At 33.5% G+C, this 22328-nt stretch overlaps 1 protein-coding gene across 12 annotated transcripts in view; it reads left to right on the top strand.

The window, feature by feature from the left end:
• The window catches only part of OXR1 (oxidation resistance 1), a 441010-nt gene that overhangs the window by 386143 nt on the left and 32539 nt on the right, over positions 1-22328 (top strand). For 10 of the 12 annotated variants that reach the window (XM_004771324.3, XM_045078042.1, XM_004771321.3 and 7 more), the window contains 5 exons: positions 282-395; positions 6563-6715; positions 13973-14157; positions 17144-17898; positions 21514-21682. In XM_004771324.3, the coding sequence (XP_004771381.1) occupies positions 282-395; positions 6563-6715; positions 13973-14157; positions 17144-17898; positions 21514-21682 (1376 nt within the window). The remainder of the gene's footprint in view (positions 1-281; positions 396-6562; positions 6716-13972; positions 14158-17143; positions 17899-21513; positions 21683-22328) is intronic. The other 2 variants (XM_004771326.3, XM_045078048.1) reach the window with 1 other exon arrangement.

The following is a 22328-nucleotide window of genomic DNA, read 5'->3' on the forward strand; positions in this document are numbered from 1 at the left end:
GCTATTGCCAGATTGTCATCTAAGATGAACACCCAGAGTACATGAGAATTATTGTTTCCCCACCCTATCTTTGACAGTATTTATTATCAAGCTTGTCTGAATTGAATTTAAATCTTTTTTATTGTTAGACTTTTAGGGTAAGAAATATTCTTTTAATTTGAAGATTTTTATTTTTTCTGTTTATTGGTGAAGATCGTTGTTAATGGTACTTGGTTTTAGAACACCATTCAGTTACTGATATTTCAGTTTGACTGAATTTTTATGTGAATACTTTCTTGAAGGTTTTATATGTTCCTGATCCTGAATATGTCTCCAGTGTTGAGAGCTCTCCATCGCTAAGCCCTATAAGTCCTCTGTCGCCAACATCTTCTGAGGCTGAATTTGATAAGGCCACTGTAAGTGTCCCTGTTTTTCAAAGATAGCTATGAAGAAATCTCACTATATATGTACATATCATCATAATTTGTTATCCTGCTTTGACTATGGTTAAGACAAAATTTCCCCTTTTTATTTTGCTACATAAATTTATAAATTTCTATTTTTAAAGGGAACATTCTTATTAAACCAGACAGCTTAAATTAATTTAATAATAAAATGAATTATATTAATTTAATTAATTTTTTTTATTGGTCGTGGTCCACATATTCATCAACATTGTCTTACAAATACCATATAATAATTTAAGTAAAGAAGGAGTTTTACCTAATAAGCATGACAGTAACATGATAGGAAGTTTATGTCCTGTTGGATTTTTCTTTCAGTTTTCTCTATTTCTACAGCAGTTAGAACTTTTGAATTTATTTTCTTTTTTTTTCTTTAAAGATTTTACTTAATTGAAAAAGAGAGTGCACAAGCAGGGGAAAGGGGCAGAGGTATAAGCTGACTGTAGGGAGAAGCTGAGCAGAGTCTGATGCAATGCAGTACTCTATCCCAGGACCCTGGGATCTTGACCTGAGCTGAAGGCAGTCACTTAACCAATTGAGTCACCGGATGCCCCTGATACACTGCCTTTTAAAAAAAAAATCCCATCATCTTAATCATTCTAAGTATTTTGAGTAATTAATAGTGGTTTAATTGACCTAGCATTGTTAAGGAATGTTTTATATAAGTTACGTTTTATAAATGAATTTTAAAGACCCAAACTGTATTTAATAATTTTAATTAAAATCTCTCTGAAAGAAATTGTATTTTTTACCTTTTTATGTAAATTAATACTAATCATAATTTTTCCTTTTTTATGACCCAATGATTATGTTTACATATAAAAGTCTATTCCTCTATTAAATGACTAGATTCCTGTGGGAGAGTCTTCTGTGTTGTCTTGCCTACTTTAGGAGGCATCTTCTTTTCTCTGCCCCAATTTGCACTCAAAAGTTTAAGATACCGAATGACCTATGGGTAACAAAACACAAGTCATTAATATTTGCCTACAAATTATTAGACATTATTAATTTCTAAGCTATACTGTTAAACTAGTTCCACTTCTTTCATGGAGTAAAGTACATGAAATACTGTTAACTCTTTTTCTCCTTGTCCGGGGGCTTTTAGTATGTGTTTGGGTGTGTTTGTGTATGAGAGAATGAGAGAAGTATGGTCATTTTCCAAATATTTATTTGTTGGATATGTTATTTGTATAAATACATCAGCACTGTACTTTAGAATGCAGTCTCATAAAAGGAATATATTACATTTTTCACCATTGGTGAGAGCAGAAGTCAGGTTCTAATGAATAGGTAGTGCTGGACCAGATGATGTAAGAATACTTTTTTGAACGTGGCCATGCCATTCTCCCATGACACAAATTGCTGTACTCATAAGCAGTTTAACAACAAAGGAGAGCAGTGTAGCCTTAGGTTAATTTACCCTGTTTTTCAAACCCTAAACCAGAATTGTGAAAACTTGACTTTAGCATCCTGCCTGACTAAAACACTTAGGGTCCTTTTCTGTCCTTCATCTTTAACCCAAATGTTACTACCAACTAGCTTTCTTGAAAGGTGTAAGATCACAAAGAAGAGAATGCTAAAAGGGAGCAACAAAGCCTCCTTTGTGAAAATGGTCTCTTCCTCACTTTTGCCATGTTACTGGGAGAGAGGGAAAGAATGACCTTTTAATGAATGACCTTTTAATCTGTAGTAACTCAGCTGCTGTCAGAGATGCCCAGAAAGTATCCTCTAATATGACTGCTCATATGAATAAATTTTTTCTCCCTAGGATGAATCCAGGAAGGACTTGAGAAACACTGACTCCTAGAAGTTTTCCCTTTCCCTGGGTGATAGTCATCACATACTATCTCATTGTAGGCAATAGTTAAAAATAATTATTTTGAATAGTAATTTTATTAACTTTAGTTACATTTTGTTTTTTTTTTACCTAGGAATATATTCATTACTAGATTCACAAAATAAAATACTCCTATATAACTTTCTATATATCTCTACTGTTTATATCTCCATATATAATTATTGGATTTAGGTCTCCCATTCTAAGTCCCTTAGAAGCAAGGATCTTATGTTTTATTAAATACAATTCATGTTCGTATTACAGTAATTAAAATGTTTATTAGTACTGTTACATGCTTTTCCAGAAATTGTCAGAGTTTATAATTCTAATAAACACCCATAGGTTTCTTCGATGTTCTGCTCTGTAGTAGCTTGCCATGGAGGCTAAAATACTATGTTCCTGGCTTTGTTAGCATAAAGGATCCCGGGTTTTTTTGGATAATTTGTTTCAAGATAAAAATATTATTTTTGAGAATTTCCAGGGTCAAGTAGTTTTTACCCATTTTTTTCTTCACATATTGATGAAAAAACATAGAAGAAGGTAGAACCAGTGTAAGAGCAAATAAGAAATGGCTAAAACTTACCATGTGTCAGGTACAATTCTAAGTACTTTGAAAGTATTGTCATTTATTCCTGTCCTCAAACTTGGGAGATACAGCACTTGGCCTGGCTGTTTTTGTTTTCTCCTCTAGACCCATTCTACACCCTTCTTTGGGCTTTAGACTACATCAGTGGGCTACCTTGACCTTTTGCTTCTCTTAGTTTTGGTCTTTCAAGACCACTGACAGAAGATGAGAGAAAGGAGCAAGAGGGGGGCATATTTATTCTCTTTGTTCCCTCCCTGCAAGGTCATTTCAGAGTGTGGCTACATGCTTTGACCTCTCATTTCATCAGACACAGAGCCCTCTGTCTCTGTGGTATCTGTTTCTTCCTTTTAGGCCTGTGGGTAATAAGGTCACCTCTGTTGTTTGCCCTGGATTTTTGTATCCAGTGCATAATATCTTTGTAAACTGCTCCATTTTTAAACTATTTAAATTAATTCAAGTTGATGTGCTATCTGTTTCTTCCAGTACCTGACCAGTCACAGTGTTTATTTTACATATAAGGAAACTAAGTTCCTTCAGTTAGCTAGTAGCTGAGTTAGGATTCCAACCCAGGTAGTCTGGTTCAGAGCCCGTGTTCTTTATTGACCACTTCATAGCTGGAAAAATCATAATGTATAATATTTAATCATCTTATACAAAAAGAGATAACCATAAGTCAGCCTTTTTGCTTCACTTGTTCTAGTGATGCTTTGTTTTTGCACATTTGGACATTTGGGACAGTCACTGAGGCTCATTAGATAAATATTTATACTTAAGTATTTTTAAGGACCTTTCTGGCCCTAGTGGCTAAAACAGAATTGTGCAGAGAAATCTCAGAAAGCACGCAGGAGCTTCAAAATCACTGCATTAAGAATCAGAATCTAAAAAAATTAAAAATTAAAAAATTAAAAAAGCATCAGAATCTATAAATACCAACAAAGCCAGGTATATAAACATACTGATATTTTGGGTGGTAATGTTCATGTATGTAAGTTATGATGAGATCTAATTACAATTCCTCTAAGCGTTGCTTTTTTTTTTTTTTTTTTTTAAGAAATGTACTCTTATGTGCTTATGTGCTATACTTTGAGCATTTACTAAGCTAATCTCATGTATTCTTTTTAATAGGATTACACTGCCAAATCAGGATTACCATAGATACTGAGTTGTAGAATTTGAGACTTTGAGGGAACCTAAGTGATCATGTTGTTCAACGAGGTATTATCTTCATATAAGGAAAGCATTTGACAGTGTTTCTTGATACGGTTTTTGCAAATGATTAGGTTACATTGTAGGTAATGTTGCCAACTGGCAATAACTGAAGAGTCAAACAGAATTTGTTGATAGCTTTATACCAGCTTGCAGAGGACCTTCCATTGGCTCTGGAATTGGATTTGAGTCCCCTTGCACATTTATCAATTGTTTAGAAAAATATTTGAAAGGTAAGGTATAAGTATTGCAGTGAAGCTCACTAGTTCAAATGTTGATAACATGGCTTTTACATATCAGCTTCGTCTTACTCATTGGGCAAGTTACTGAACATGGCTAACCATAGTGCCCTTTAAACTTAAGGTAATAATATATATACCTAATATGAATGATTTGAAAGTAAAATGAAATGGTTTATGTAACACTTAAATATAACAAATAGTCATAAGTATCCATTAATGTTGTTATTACTAATACCTGTGCTGAATGAATTTATGAATCATATAAAACTCAGGTATGATAATTACCAGAGACAAGAGGATAAGTGTAAAGTTATTAGTTTGTATTATAAAATGAAAAGATTGAGAACTTTGTTAATAGATACTAATGATTGAACAGTGTCATGCATCTTTTACAATCTAATTCCATTTAGGTTTTTAAAAATGCATTCATAGTATATTAAATATAATTGTTTTACCATATTCTGTACTGCTCTTACTTCAAAAAATATCTGTTGAATATCTATTAGGAGAAAGGGAATAAAATTTAGAAAGGAAGTCTAAAATTTTGTCCTCATACAGACTTAAGGAGTTAGATCCATTTATTGAAATAGAAAAAGTTATGTTAAAATTTGAGAGGGCATGTCAAGTATCTCAAAATCTTTGAGATTGAAGAGGAGGCATTCTTGTTTATTATTTCAAAGGCCAATTCAGCACTATCCAAAGTGCCAGTTTTCAGCTCAAAGCTCTGAAGAACCTTGGTACTATGAACACTATTCTATAATGTTCTATTCTATATCTACTCAGGAAGTATAATCTAGAGGTATTTAAGACAAAGAATAAAGGACGTTTGTTTAGCCTTCCTACGTTGTGTAGAATGTTGAACTTTGGGGGAAATCCCATGAGTTCTAGGGGGTCTGTGAACTTGGATATAAACAACTTTAAGTGAATTATAATGAAATATAATATTTTTCTAAAATTAAGAATATAAACAAACTATAGAGTAGAACCATGCATACCTGTGACTTTGTCCCCAGTAGAACTCACAAATATCTTCAAATCATTTTTGAGTTCTAGATATTAAAAATACTGTTTATAGCCATATAGTTCAAATTATGATTATCAGTCAACACTAGATTTTATTAATGTTTAATAAAGAAGGATATATGTATCAACTATATGTATAACTATTACAAATATGAATAAAATTATAACTAAATTTTAAATGTTTTGATAATTGTGTTTCATTATAATTGTTTTTCTTCGTAATCCTGTATTTTAAGTATTCAGAATACGTTCTGAGAAGGAAGTCCTTAGTCTTCACTGTGAGAATGGGCCATGGCATTAAAAGAAGTCAAGATTCTGTGATCTAACCAATTACTACTTTATACAGTGGTATTGATAAACTTTGTAGCGTAATATTTTAAACGGCTCTTCCAGTGAATGGAATACCTAAGTATCACAGACAAGCACTCTGTCTTTTCTCTGTTCCTAACCCCTGAGGGATTTAGTAAACTGTCTTCTCAGGAGCAATTGAGAGAGAGAGAGAGAGAGAGAGAGAGAGAGTGTGTGTGTGTGTGTGTGTGTGTGTGTAGTGTGCGGGTACAAGAGATGTAGTTTTCACATTTTCCAGATTATCCATAAATATATATCCCATTAAGAAATCATTGAAAATAAAAGTTTAAGCTCTGTTAGAAATCTTTATTGAATGTGAACACAGTGCCATTCTTAACTATTTCTTTTTATTTAAGAATATCTTGGGGCGCCTAGGTGGCTCAGTGGACAAAGCTTCTGCCTTCGGCTCGGGTTATGATCTCAGCGTCTTTGGATCGAGCCCCTACCTCCCCACCTGCCTCTCTGCCTACTTGTGATCTCTGTCAAATGAATAAATAAAATCTTTTAAAAAATTTTTTTTTAATTAAAAAAAAAAAAGCATATTTTGAGAGGTGCCTGGGTGGCTCAGTCGGTTAATGGTCTACCTTCGGCTCACGTTGTTTTCCTGGAGTCCTGGGATCAAGCCTCATGTTAGGCTCCCTGCTCAGTGGGGAGTTTGCTTCTCCCTCTTCCTCCTCTTTTCCTCCCACCTCATGCTTGCTTGCTTTCTCTTTCTCTCAAATAAATAAAATCTTAAAAAAAAAAAAAAGAATATTTTGAGCTGATGTCCAAGAATGTGATGAGAATTTGGGGAAAACTTCATTTGGCCTTAATAATGTGCTAATTTAATTTTTATTTAGTTCTCTGATGTGCTTTTATTATTATTATTTTTTTAAAGAATCCTGACGTAGTCCACCCAAAAGAAGCAACTCCCTTACCTACTTTTACTGGTATTCGACCTGCACGAGTTGTATCTTCAACTTCTGAGGAAGAAGAAGCATTTACTGAGAAATTTCTTAAAATTAATTGCAAATATATTACCAGCGGCAAGGTAATGAATAGTACTCTAGAAAAAAATTTTTAATCATGCTTTACTGAAATATTACAATATGGCATTTGTATTTTAAGTTGTCAATATCAGTAACTGCTTGAATATTTGAAGATATTGGTGGAAATACTAGTTCAGGTTTATATGGACCTTGCTTATAACTGACTTAGAATGTGGTGGTCTTTTGCAGTTGTTAAAGGTAATGGGATATAAATTTACTGTAATAGAGTATAGCCGATTTGCACTCGGTAGAGTATTTCAAAAAACTGAAGTAAAATAACCACTGCTGGGCACTATTCGGAATGGTAACTCTTACAAACTTAGTATAACACACAAAGGAAAATAACTACTATTTATTATTTACTATATGCCAGAGGCTGTATGAGGTATTTTAAGTATTTCATCAACTCAGAATAGCCTATGAAGTCGGTGGTTCTATTCCATCTTCACAGGAAAAAAATTTTTTTTTCAGAAAAGGTTAATAATAAGTTCCAAGGTTTCTCTAGCAGGGCAAGAATTCATTCCCATTGTGAATATATGTTTTATCTTTCCACACCTGCTGCTTTTCTAAACAAAGAACTTTCAGTGTGCAGAAAGATTATAGTAAAGTAACACAGAATTGGAGAATAAACTCCAGATATTGTTTAGAAAGTAACTATAGTATGTTACCAACTTAAGTCATGGTTTTCTTTTTCTCTCAGAACTTTAAAGATGTTTCTTTCAGAACTCCTGTGTTTTCTGATTTGCACGGTTTCTGAAGAGAAGTCTTCTACAGTTTTTATATTTGATGTTCTGCATGACATTTGTGGTTTTCTTTGGTTGCATTTAAGATAGTCTCTCTTTTTTCTCCTTTCAGATTTTTATTTAAATTCTAGTTAGTCACAAGACAGTGCAGTATCGGTTTCAGGAGTAGAATTCAGTGATTCATCACTTATATACAACACCCAGTGCTCAAAATGACAAGTGCCCTTTTTAATAGCCATCACTCATCTAGCTGTCCCCTCCACCACCTCTTTCCATCAGTCTTCAGTTTGTTCTCTATCTATAAGAGTCTTTTATGGGTTGTGTTTTTTTGTTTTTGTTTTTGTTTTTTTGTTTGTTGTTTTTGTTTTTTTTACTCCCCTCCCATAAGTTCATCTGTTTTGTTTCTTAAATTCCACATGAATGAAATCATACCATACTTGACCTTCTCTGACTGATTTATTTAGCTTAGCATAATATACTCTGACTCCATCCACATCATTGCAAATGGCAAGATTTCTTTCTTTTTGATAGCTAAGTAATATTCCATAGTGTATACCTCATCTTTATCCATGAGTTGATGGACATTTGGGCTCTTTCCATAGTTAGGCTATTGTAGGTGATGCTGCTATAAACATTAGGGTGTATGTCCTCTTCGAATCTGTAGTCTTGTATCCTTTGGGTAAATAGTGCAATTGCTGGATGGTAGGGTAGTTCTTATTTTTAACTTTTTGAGGAACCTCCATATTGTCTTCCAGAGTGGCTGCACCAGCTTCCATTCCCACCAACAGTGCAAGAGGGTTCCTCTTTCTACCTATCCTTGCCAACACCTGTCGTTTCTTGTTTTGTTAATTTTAGCCATTCTGACAGGTGTGAGGTGGTATCGCACTGCAGTTTTGATTTGTATTTCCATGATGATGAGTGATGTTGAGCATGTTTTCATGAGTCTTTTGGCCATTTTTATGTCTTCTTTGGAGAAGTGTCTGTTCATGTCTTCTCATTTCTTGATTGGATTATTTGTTCCTTGGGTGTTGAGTTTGATAATTTCTTTATAGATTTTGGATACTGACTCTTTGTTATCAGATACATCATTTGCAAATATCTTCTCCCATTCTGTAGGGTTTCCTTTTAGTTTCGTTAACTGTTTCATTTGCTTTGTGGAAGTCCCAATAGTTCATTTTTGCTTGTCTCCAGCAACATGCCTAGTAAGAAGTTGCTACAGTCAAGCTGCCTCTGTTCTCCTCTAGGATTTTGATGGTTTCCTATTATACATTTAGGTCTTTAACCCATTTTGAATTTATTTTTGTATATGGTATAAAATAGTGGTCCAGTTTCATTCTTTTGCATGTTGCTGTCCAGGTTTCCCAACCCCATTGTTGAAGAGATTGTCTTTTTTCTATTGTGTACTCTTTCCTGTTTTGTCAAAGATTAGGTGATCATAGAGTTGTGAGTCCATTTCTGGGTTTTCTGTTCTGTTTTATTGATCTGTGTGTCTGTTTTTGTGCCAGTACCATACTGTCTTGATGACTCCAACTTGGTAGTTACAGCTTGACTATAGCTTGAAGTCCAGAATCATGATGTCTCCAGCTTTGCTTTTCTTTTTCAGGATTGCTTTGGCTATTGGGGTTTTTTGTGATACCATACAAAGTTTAGGATTGTTTGTTCTAGCTGGTGGTAAAAATGCTGGTGGTATTTTGATAGGGATTGCATTAAATGTGTAGATGGCTTTGGGCAGTATGGACATTTTAATAATGTTTATTCTTCCAATCCATGAACATGGCATGTTTTTCCATTTTTTTGTGTCCTGTTTAATTTCTTTCATAAGTTTTTCTGTAGTTTTTAGACTATAGCTCTTTAAGAGAGTCTCGATATCATTAACTTTGAACCATTGGATTATAATATGCCTTGGTATGTTTTTCCGTTTGTTTTGTTTAGGATTACTCAACTTCTTGAATCTGTTGGTTTATAGTTTTCATCGGATTTGGAAAATTTGTGGAGTCCTATTGAGATTTTTTTTCCCATCCTCTCCTCTTGTTGGGAACCCTGATTATGTATATATTAGACTGCTTGATGTTGTGTCTTGTAGCTCATTGGTACTCTGTTCTTTTTTTTTCCTTTCTGTTAGGGACAGTTTCAATTGCTATACCTTTAAGTTTGTTTAATGTTTTTTTCTGCCATGTCTAATTTGCTATTAATTCTTTTGAGCATGTTTTCATCTCTAAGTTCAAATGGACTCTGTCTTCCTTGTCCATAACTATCATGCACAGTCTATCCTCTATATTCTTGAATATATACAATATAGTTATAAAAATTGTCAGTGTCTTTCTACTAATTAATTTCTCGTATTTCTGGGTTTGTTCCTATTAACTTTTCTCATTGTGATGAGTTACTTTTTAATTTTTCTTTATGCCTAGTAATCTTTAACTGGTTATCAGATACTTCTTGGGTGCTGGGTATTTTTATATTTCTGTACGTATACTTGTACTATTTTCTGTGACACAGTTGTGTTTTAGAAGCAGTTTGATCATAACATAGCTTGTTTTAAGTTTTGTCAGGCAGGACCAAAGCAACTCTAGCTAGTTTTTCTCTTTACTGAGACAATGCCCTTCTGAGTTTTCGGGGGCCCTATAAATTATAAGTTTTTTTTACTGTGGTTGGTAAAAACACAAGCTATTCCTTTCTCTGTTGACTCTTTGAATTGTTTCCTCCACTTCTTTGGAGTGCTGCTGCTTTTCTTGTCCAGGGATAGTTGCCATACATATAGGTAGCATTCAGTGCTCAGCTGGAAACTTGAACAAAGGCCTTCTGTGGATCCCGAAACATTCTCAGTTGGGAGTGCTCATCTCTCCTTTCTCTGCCTCTGGCCTGGAAACTCTCTACTCAGTATGCTGGGGCATTTATAGAGTTCATATTCTTTGTTTTCCCTGATTCAAGTATCATTGTCAAGCATTCTAATCGCTGAAAACAGTCCTTTCATGTATTGTGTGTATGTGGCTTTAGTAGTTTTAGGCAGAATTAGTTCTTGGGTGGAAGCAGAATTTCAGTTGTAACTATCTGAATAAAATTTTTATTTAAGTATCAAAGCAAAGATAAAGTCATTGGCAGGGTTTGGAACAGCTTACAGCCTGGTGTTCTTGGAAGGTAAACATCTGCTGAAGGCTGGCTTTTCCTATAGATTTATTGTAATAGGGTTATTTATGTTAAAATTGTAGAAATTTATCTACAAAATTTGTAATAGGTTACAGTGGACTTAAGACTGAAAAAACAAAATCTGTAAATGCTGTTTTCTCTGCTGGGTTGTATTCCTAAATTGTTTTTTATCTTCTAGTATTTACAGTTACTGTAATGTAAGTGATAACTTTTACAGACAGGCTTTACTTTCTAAGAGAAATAATTTCTCCATGGAAGATTAGTCAGGTAATTGCACATAAGGAATTGGGAGTTACTAATACTGAAGAGAAATCAGTGATTAAAGTTTCTGAAGGTCATATGAATTAAGATATTTTAATTGGAAACTACTTAGTATAGTATGTTCTTGCTTCTGATAATATGTTCAGATTTTTGAAGCAGTATTTAAACAGAATGAAACCAGGAATGCTTTAGTTTGGGTTTATGATTTCAAACTTGATCTTGGTTAGATGAATTTGAGCAGTACTTTGTCAAAAGATTTTTGTGAATTTTATGTTGAGGGGGTGTTTCGTATGGCCAACTCTTGATTTAGGGAGAATAACATCTGATAGAATACCTCAGAGTCCCACCTGGAGTCAGGTAAAGAAGCTTAAAGAATACATTAGCACATCTGCAATAGCAGCAAAAAAAGGTGAATTCCTACAAAGTAACATTACCAGATTGGACAGACTAGTGTTGAGAGAGAGGGCTTTAGCCCCTTCTGGTCTAAGAAGGAGAAACACAGTTTAGAGACACTTTTCAAATGATGTCTGTAGTTAGACTACTGAAAGTAGCAGTATTACAATAGTAACAGGTTTAGTGAATTAATGCATTATTATTAATACTGGGCCTTTTCTATTCTATACACCTATATACCTATCATTATATATCCTATATACCTATACATTAATATGGGCCTTTTCTATCCTATACACCTAGTGATTATCTTTGCAAAAATACTCTGAAGTGGAAGATAATATGTAATGCAATGCCAGTGAACCTGATAATATAACATTATTTAAAACGAATGCTTACATGAAGTTTATGAAATCAAGAATGGACTGAGGTCTTTCAGAGTTTTTATTTTTGCTTGGTGTTTGCTTTCCTTAATTCTTTTTTTTTTTTTTTAAAGATTTTATTTATTTGAGAGAGAGAGAGAGAGAGCATGAGAGAGGCCAGCGGGAGAAGCAGACTCCCCACTGAGCAGGGAGCTTGATGTGGGACTCGATCTGGTACTCCAGGATCATGACCCAAGCCGAAAGCAGTTGTTTAACCAACTGAGCCAACCAGGCACTTGCCTTCCTTAATTCTTCCTGATTACTTGGTTTTATTTCTCAAGTAACTTAAGTTTATAGAAGGTGAGATAGAGTAAGGCAAGATAGAGAATCAGAAGCCTTTAAGATTTTTTACATTGTATATACTTTTTTTTTAAGATTTTATTTATTTATTTGACAGATCACAAATAGGCAGAGACACAGGCAGAGAGAGAGGGGAAAGCAGGCTCCCTGCTGAGCAGAGAGCCCAGTGGAGGGCCCAATCCCAGGACCCTGAGATCACAACCTGAGCCAAAGGCAGAGGCTTAATCCACTGAGCCACCCAGGCACCCCTATACTCTACTCTTGATTGTCTATTTCTTAGATTATGATAGCAATGTAAATGTCCCTACAACATACATCACCATCTCTCTTTGATTTGTGTTAGCATGTGATCCAGGAATACAAACTCATATATATGAATCTATTTAAAATGTCCATCAAAATATGATCAGGGGGGCGCCTGGGTGGCTCAGTGGGTTAAAGCCTCTGCCTTCAGCTCAGGTCATGATCTCAGGGTCCTGGGATCGAGCCCCGCATCGGGCTCTCTGCTCAGCAGGGAGCCTGCTTCTCCCTCTCTCTCTGCCTGCCTCTCTGCCCACTTGTGATCTCTGTCTGTCAAATAAATAAATAAAATCTTTAAAAAAAAATATATGATCAGGCCATGGTTTATATAAAGTTATTCCTTATTTAGGTATAACTTTAAAAAAGGTCTGAACTTTAAAAAAAAAAATGCTGTTTAGAGTCTCAGATTGTTTCCCTTTTTTTCACTGAAATGCAAACACACATGCATATGATTCTCTCCAGCACTGCATGCAGTTACTACAAATGGTAAGCATGTTTTATTATCTGGAACATGTGCAATAACTTCCTCCTAGATGGGAGACCATTTTAAGTAGAGTTATCTGTTTTTATTCTTTTACTTGATCATTTTTAATAGTAGTGTCTATCATAACTTAAGTTTTATGTTCTTAAAATTAAGCCAGGTAAATTTACAGAGCTGAATATGGATTCTGAAGGAGGATGTTACACCAAATCAAGCAGGATTTAAGTTTTTCTTTTCCTCAATAGCTTCAGAAAAAGACAGGACAGCTTTGAAGTAACTACTTACGGCTTTTCATTTTTACACTTACAGAATGTAGTAGAATAGGAGTTAAAAATTGGATTAAGGAATATTTAGCACCTGAGTTGGATTGATTGTGAATTAGATTCAAATGTGGAGGGATTTTAGTAAAAGGCACAGATTGCCTGAATTTTGAATCTTTGTTCTACCACTTATGTTAGCTATGTTATTTATTACTTAGGATAGGTTGCCTAGCCTTAATTTTAAGTTGCCTCACAACCTTAATTTTCCCCTTCATATAATTATCTCAGGCTGTGCTTATGAAGATCAAATGAACAATAATGTCTGTAAAATGTGATATGTACAAAGCTTTCAATAAGTATTAGCTAATAATTAATGGGATTGGCTTCTAATGGACTTCAGTTTGCTTATTTCAAAACAAGAGGCTGGACTTCATATTTATATTGCTATTTATATAAATGTATTTAAAATTTCATAACTTTTCATGATTAAATTAAAAATGGTTACTATGTACCCTGGAAGTTATCTAATCTACTTACTCCTATGAATGAAGACACTGAGGCCCAGAAGTTTTGGATGCCCAAAGTTAAATAGCTAGGTAGTTAGCAGAGTCAGTTGAAACAGATTTTTTTAAAAAGGCATTTTGAAGAGATTATGCTATTTTTCTTTTATACTGGATTGAATTATCAACACATTATTTATTAAACCTGTTTATGCACATGAAACTATATTTGGTACCCATAGTGAGGGAACAACACAGGAAGCAAAATGCAAATTAATGTAAACCATAATGAAAAATGTTTTCATGAGAATGTCTTAGTGCTTGGATATACTACTCTTATATTATATATAACAGATGGCCTAACATCAGAACAAAATTAGTAAAAACAGCTAGAATACTTTTTGAAAATGTAAACTTTGAACATTAAATGTCATTTTCTTTTTTCATCTTAGGGCACAGTCAGTGGTGTGCTGCTAGTTACGCCAAATAATATAATGTTTGATCCACATAAAACTGACCCTTTGGTTCAAGAGAATGGCTGTGAAGAATATGGCATCATGTGTCCAATGGAAGAGGTGATGTCAGCTGCAATGTACAAAGAAATTTTGGATAGCAAAATAAAGGAATCCTTACCCATGTAAGATTGGTGTTTATACTCCTTTGGAATTTTATTACATCTAGATAGTTGACCCTGGTTTAATACTCTTTTAAGTATTTTTTCTATTCTTAAGTATTTTAAATTAGTTTTATTAAAACTGGTTTTTATTTTATCAATAATGAAAGAATATAGTATTGGAAAGATTATTTATAACACACCTTGAATAATTAGGAATTGTTCTAGATTTATATTTGTATATTTGATCAGGAAATTGGATATTTAAAAATAACCTATAAACCTATCATTTTTTAATTTAGTGTTTACCAGCCTTTTTTATTCAAATGCAGCATTCAGTTTTTTAAATTATTTCTGTTACTAATTTAAGGTGGTATAAGTAGACTAGGGTAGCTTTCAAATTTTTCTTAGAAGAGCCTGAAGGGTCTGGGGAGAGATTTGAGGGAGATCCCATGAGCATCCTCCTCTCTCAGTTAACCTTGAAAGAGTTACGCTTGGAATATACTGGTCAAGGGATTCATGTGATTCAAATAACATAGCTGTGAGACTGCAGCCCAGCACAGCCTTTGAAAGTAGTTTCCTTGACGGAAGGAATGACCAGAGAGAAAAGGGAGGAATAAGAAATAAAAGAACAAAGTAGTATTCAAAGAAAGGAATGACAGCAGAAAAGTATATTCCCCATTCCTTCACACATACTTTGTCAACAGTTTAAAAACTGGCTTCACTTTAACTGATACTGAGATAAATAACCCTTTATTAGTCCACAGGGATGTGGATCACTGTTTGAAAACTAACCCATATGGTACAGAACTGCTTGCATAGGAGAGGAGCAAATTATTTTTGTTTCTGAGGCAGAGTACATGAGTTGTTAGGATACGTGTAGTAGACTAAAATCCCTTATTCAAAAGCTCTCCATTATTCCTCCCATCCAATAGATACTATTAGATACTATAGATAGATATAGATATAGATATAGATAGATATATGTAGATACTATAGATATAGTATATATAGATAGATAGATAGATCTATATATAGATAGATAGATATAGATAATATAGATAATATTTCGGCTTGGTAAACCCATCCGTAGGGGTGCAGATAATTTCTTAGAATGTCTTCTACTTTAGTTATTTTTGTAGATCATTATCTAAAGTAACTTCTGGGAAGTAAGTATTATTGGGGTCGGTGGAAGAATGAGACAAAGGTGAAAGGGTAAAGGATTAGATTAAAAAAATAAGATATACATATATATAATATATAATATATTATATATATATGCATATGTTGTCAGTCACTGTGAGATTCACTTTCCTCTGCCCTGCTTTTCTACTTTTATTCTGATACTTTGGGATTCTCTTATGGTGAATGATCTGTAAGTATTCCACTAGGATGCTATAGTGCTCCTCTTCTTGCAAATCACTGTTTTATTATTTAGAATGTCCCTGGAAAGACCATGTATTTGATCCATACATTTTAAAAAATTCCTCCAAAAAGAAGTAACTTTCAGTCCTGCCTTGTGAATTAATTAAAAACACTATTTGGGAGCAGATGAGATAAATAAAGCAAGTAGTTTTGCAGAGTAATGTCATGTGTAGCAATACTGAGGCATAAGATTTGATTGATTTTTCTTCTGTCTTCTGCTTGGAAAGTTGATTTCAAAGGTATTGTTCTAGAACTGTATTAAGCAGTAGCAAAATCATTGGCATAAATATCTAGTTTTAGCTTATTAACTCTGAAGGTTTTATAGCCCTTACTCAAACATATGTCTTCTTACATTTGCTAACTTTATCTCTCACCTCATGGTCTTCTTAAACATACAGACAGTTTCTCAAAACTTTAGCATTTTGTCAAGTTCCAAGACCCTATAGATGCAATTTGAGTGGATCACCAGTAGATGACACTATTATATTTTTAATAGGACACATTAGATGTTTATGTTTTTTATGGCGAATCAGATGCAAGGGAGACAAGACAAATACGAATTGGAATTCTGCTGATACCCTTTTAAAAAATAAAATTTTACCTATTTTAGTTATAAAGTGTCATGCATATTCATTATATAAAATTTGAAAAATATTACAAAGGAAGAATAAAACAGGAGTTGTCCAGCTTCACCATCCAGAGACAGCCAATTATTTTTGTCTCATCTCATCTCCTGTTCTTAAACTTACATAAATGTTAGTAGTTTTCTCACTGTAAACTCGTGTTAATTTCCATTTGTCACAAACTGCTTTTTAACCATCATTTAAAATATTTCTGACTTCCATTTCATGCTTTATGAAGCATTTCATGCTTTATGCTTCCATTTCACGTTTGTACTGCCTCCTTCCAAAATTTAAACTAACTTTGAACATTAGTGCTCATATATATAAATGCCATTAAACATGGAAATCTTGATAGAATTATGAACCATTCACATATCTAGTATCTAAACCTTTAGCTGAACAAGTTCTTTCTGAATTATTAAGAGTTGTTGCTGGTAGCCCAAAGAATTCCTATAAGTATTTTTGTCTCCGTTTTATTCCGGTTGGTGTTCAGCTTTGCATTTGAGCTGCATATCTTAGTGTAATCTCTATTTAAATGTAAATAAGCCCTGTGTGTGTGTGTGTGTGTGTGTGTGTGTCCATGTGTGTAATAGCAGTGTATTTTTTAAGACATTTAAAATTTTTATCAAAATTTTATCTAAGCTTATTTTCCATATTCCAGTAATGAATAAATTGTAATGTAGAATTATAGCTTCACCCAAAACTTAAATTTCCAACTTCTTTTCAGGTAGATTAATTCAGGAAGTAGTTCTATTGATGTTTCTCAGGTCTCAAGAAATCATTGCAAAAGCTTGAGTTAATTACTTGATCTATCTATATAAGTCAAATTTTTGATATGCTATTGAGATATATACTATACAATTTTCTAGAAACCTTTTTAATGATGACTAATTCATTGTTACATTTGTGGAAAATAAATTGCATTTTAAAAAGTAACAACTTTTAATTTTGTTTATTGACAGAGAGCTAGATCAGGTATCAGGAAGGGACTCCTGCCATTTAAAGAAAATGACAAGAAATCATACTGATGAAATAGACTCCAGAACCCGTGATGCAGGTAACGATAGTGCCAGCACAGCTCCGAGGAGCACCGAGGAGTCTCTTTCTGAGGATGTGTTCACAGAATCAGAACTTTCTCCCATACGGGAGGAACTTGTCTCTTCAGATGAACTTCGGCAAGATAAATCATCTGGTGCGTCATCAGAATCTGTGCAGACTGTCCATCAGAGTGGCATAGAATGTTTAACAGCCATATCAGAGTCTACTAACATGCCTGATCACTTAAAATCTGATTCTGGACATTCTACAAATGAAGTTGGGACTACTTCTCTTAAAACAGATTTAAATAATCTTGAAAGGGCCACTAAGGAAGATCGGGCTACAGGTAATTTTCAGGAAATATCAGGCCCTAAAGAACAAAGCACAAGTATAAAAGGTAATACAGACCAGGATTTTCTTCTGAATGAGAATTCACATCAAGAAGAGGGTGAAAAAGAAAGTATGCTTTGTGGGGAAGCAGCAGATTTTAAACAAAAGCCAACTGTCAACAGAGGAAAACACGGAAAGGAGCAAAATCAGGACTCAGAGACAGAGGTAGAAGAGCTACGGAAACTCTGGAAAACTCATACCATGCAACAGACTAAACAGCAAAGGGAAAATATTCAACAGGTGTCACAGAAAGAAATTAAGCATAAAATAGCAATTGCTGACATAGAAGGTAAGTGTTAAGGAATATATAGAGTTAATTCATCTTACAGCATATTGTCTCCCTCTTTTCCCAAGGATAATCTAGTGGCCCTTGACTGATAATTCTCTGAGAATAAGTATGTAGTCTTGTAGTCCTAGTCTAAGGTTTTTTATCCCATGGTGGATTGTACACATAATGAGCATCTTTTCCACCATGTTTAGATACTCCTGATTCACAGCGTTCTATCTTTAAACAATTTCTTGAAAATGCACACAAGCTCTGTAATACCTTTGATTTCTCCATTTTCCCTTAATTCTTGGTGTGTTACTTCATTAAAATTTTTTCACCACACATAAAATATTTTAATTGCAGTTTGTAATTGCCAAAGTCTATAATTCTATCTTTTTTAGAAGTGCAATTAGACATAAAAATGTATTTCTTAAATTATTCCAAGTATCCAGAAGTTCATCATTGTGTGATTAAATGTTTTCCTTTAAAAAACACCAAGGCTAAATTAAAAAAAATCATTTCTCTTTCAGTTCTGGGTTTTAGGTTTTAGTACTGTGTACTTATGAAAATGATAGTAGTAGACTGTGTTTTATTTCTTTTTTGTTACAATTTTATTTTATTTTTTCGGTGTTCCAAGATTCGTTATGCATTACACCCAATCCATGCAATACGTGCCCTCCTTAATACCCACCTCCAGGCTCACCCATCCCCCAAATCCCTCTCCCCCCAAAACCCTCAGTTTGTTTCCACAGCCTCTCATGCTTCATCTCCCCCTCTGATTTCCTCCAATTCATTTTCCTTTTCTCCTAATGTCCTCCTTGTTATTCTGTATTCTCCACAAGTAAGTGAAACCATATGATAATTGGTTCTCTGCTTAACTTATTTCACAATAGCTACCCCTCAATACAAATGGGTTAAATGGGGTATAGTTCAGGTATCTTAGCTAACATTTTTTATATTCTATTAAAATATTGATTCCAAATCCATCAAATTTGCATATAAACTTTTTAAATTAAACTCAAAAGTAATTTATTGCTAAAATGTATGTAGAATAAAATTGACCATAGGAACCATTTTTAAGTGCAAAATTAAGCAGCATTAAGTACCTTGACACATTGTTGTGCAGCTATCACCACCATCCATTTCTAGAACTTTTTCATCTTTCCAAACACAAACTGTACCCATTAAATAGTAACTCCTCATTCTTTCTTCCCCTTTGCTCCTGGCTGCCACCATTCTGCTCTTTGTCTCTATGAACTTTTGTGTCCACACTAGGCATTTCATATGAGTGGAATCATACAATATTTGTTCTTTTGTCTGTGGCTTATATCCCTTAGGAGAATACCTTTAAGTTTCACCTGTGTTGTAGCATGTTTCAAAATTTCCTTCCTTTTAAAAGATCTACAGTATTCCAGTATACGATTGACCCTTGAACAACATGGGTTTGAACTGTGCAGGTCCACTTATACATGATTCTTTCTAATACAGTATAGTACTTAAATGTATTTTTCTTCCTTATGATTTTCTTAGCATTTTCTTTTTTATAGCTTTCTGTATTATAAGAATATATAATACAATATATGAAATGTGTGAAAACTCTTTCTGTTTATGGATAAAGCTTCTAGTTAGCAGTAGGCTATTAGTAGTTAAGTTTTTGGGGAGTCAAAAGTTATACTCAGATTTTTGACTATGTGGGGATTCCATATCCCTAACCCCTGCATCATTCATTGGTCAGCTTTTCATACCACATTTTCTTTATGTATTCCTTTGTTAATGTACATTTGGATGTTTCTGCCTTTTGGCTATTGTGAATAATCCTGCTATGAACATTGGGGTACAAATATCTGTTTGCATCCCTCTTCTAAATTTTTTTGGATATATACCCAAATGCAGATTTGCTAGTTCCTGTGGTAATTCTGTGTTTAATTTGATTTTGAGGACCCCTCCCCAAGCTGTTTTTCACAGTGGCTACATGTTTTATCTTCCCATCAGCAATCCAAAAAGTTTGATTCAGTTTTTAAAATAACCTGTACTGAATTTTCTTTGCACCATTTTTTTAGATATCCTGATGATATCTAGTAGATGTTAAAGAATTAATTTGCTCAAAGTTCTATAAAAGATTAAGAACATTTGATAAATATAGGATATTTTTAGTAAATTCATAAAAATTTTACCTGAAATTCATCAATGCAATAATCATTACTGGTGTATTTATCATTGATTTTTGGTGTATATATGTATATACATACACACTTAAATACATATGTATATAATTTTGGTATTTGTATGTATCTATATATGTATATTATTTATATAAAATCAGGATTATGCTGTTAACATTTTTTCAGTTAACATTTTATGTTGTGAATAGTTTCCTATGTCATTATAGTTTTTTGAAAATATGGCTTTTAATGGCCCTGTGTTTTAACCATTTCCATACTGTTAATATATTCATTAGTAACACCTCATATTGTTAAGATATTTCCTATCTTTGATATTGTAAAGAATGCTGGTGTGAATGTCTTTATTTGTTATCTTTGTGTCTGATGGTTGCCTCATGTTTTGAAATCTTAGAAAAAAATAAAATGAGGGGTTCTGTTTAACCTGATAATGTGGTAGAATGCTTTCAGTTTAGTGGGTTTGTTGGGGTATGAGGTTAGATGGGGATGGAGCTCCTGTTATGAGAGCAATTGAGAAGGTTAGATATAATTATACCTGTATTACCATGGAGTTCTTTTTGAAAGGGCAGAGAATGAAAATTTGTTTCAAGTAATTTTAAGTAACGAGGTTCTGTAGTAGGGAAATATTCCACATTTCTGATCTTTAAAATCTTTTATAATATAAGGAAATGGTTTAAGAAATACGGAACTGTGGAGTATAATTGTGGGGCAAATGGTAAAATTTCACTCTTTTAATCAGATGTAAATATTCAGGCTCAGATAGATTTATGCACCTTGGACAATACTATACAGAAGGAAGCCATGACTAGTACTCAGTTCCCTTGATTATAAATAAGTGCTTTTTCTTCCACAGTATGCCACCTTCATAAGCTAATAATGTCCAGAATCCTGAATTCGGTTATAATTTCAGACCCTCAGTATACCTTATGTCAGCATCTCTGTTTGGAAGAGTTAGAGATAATTCATAATAAACTATCCAAACAGGTGGCTGAATCCAGGATATTATTGCTTTATTCTACATCATATATATGGAAAAGCTTCAGAAACTTTTTATTAAATTTTTCTCTGTAATAATTATATTCAAGTAAGTCTATTAAGAGTCTACAAATGTATTTATTTAGATATTATTTTAGAAGGCTGATAGAGAATATGCAGATAATTATATATGTGCATGTAATTGCTTTAATATAGTTGTTCCAAGCAAAAATTTAACACAAGAATTCCTAAAACTTTTCCCTTTTTATTCCTAATATGCTTAGACATAATTTCAGTTCATAACTTGGGTGCTAGTTCATGAATCTTGTTTTTAAGAAAATAAAAGTTACTTAAGAAAATTCATCTAAGTGACAGTAATTAAATTTATTCTGTATTGTCAGAAGTTTGGAGGTAAACATTCTTAAACCAAATGATTTAAGCATGGTGTATGAGAATTGAATTAACACTATCTCATTTCTAGGTTCTGCACTTTTAAAAGAAAAGAGAAGGCATCGATTACATAAGTTTTTGTGTCTCAGAGTTGGAAAACCAATGAGGAAAACATTTGTATCTCAAGCAAGTGCAACAATGCAACAGTATGCACAGAGAGATAAGAAACATGAATATTGGTTTGCTGTGCCACAAGAAAGGTAAAAAAACACACACACACACACAAAAAACCCTCAAAAACGTTACTGAGATTCCTTGAATTAAAATGATCTCTTATGTATCACTTAACACCATTGGAAAAGTACTTTTAAAAAATAGCTTATGATTAAAACTTGGCTTTAAATCTTCTTAAAATTATTTTTTTAAAGATTTATTTATTTGAAAAGAAAAGAGAGAACGTGTTCATGGGCGTACATGCATAGCCAGAAGGAGAGAATCTTCAAGGAGACTCTGCTGAGTGTGGAGCCCAACTCCAGGGCTGGATCTCAAGACCCATGAGATGACTTCAGCCTAAACCAACAGTCAGATGCTTAATTGACTGAGTCCCCAGGGACCCCTTAAAATTATTTAGCTCCCATTTTGTACTTTTTAATTTACCCCATTTAAAATTTTATTCCTCTTTGTGATTTAATGGATTTAGTGGGCACTTGTGATGAGCATTGGGTGCTGTATTTAAGTGATGAATCACTGAATTCTACACCTGAAACCAATACTGTGCAATATGTTAACTAACTAGAATGTAAATAAAAACTTTAAAAAAATATCTTAGAGCAAGAATGTTCCTTAATTTATTAAACAGAATGGCCGCTACCTCAGGGCAGGTAATGATAATCCCTTTTTTAAAAT

The sequence above is a fragment of the Mustela putorius genome, unplaced genomic scaffold (genome assembly GCF_011764305.1).
Source record: "Mustela putorius furo isolate JIRA1106 unplaced genomic scaffold, ASM1176430v1.1 tig00000228_pilon_pilon_pilon, whole genome shotgun sequence".
Lineage (NCBI taxonomy): Eukaryota > Metazoa > Chordata > Mammalia > Carnivora > Mustelidae > Mustela > Mustela putorius.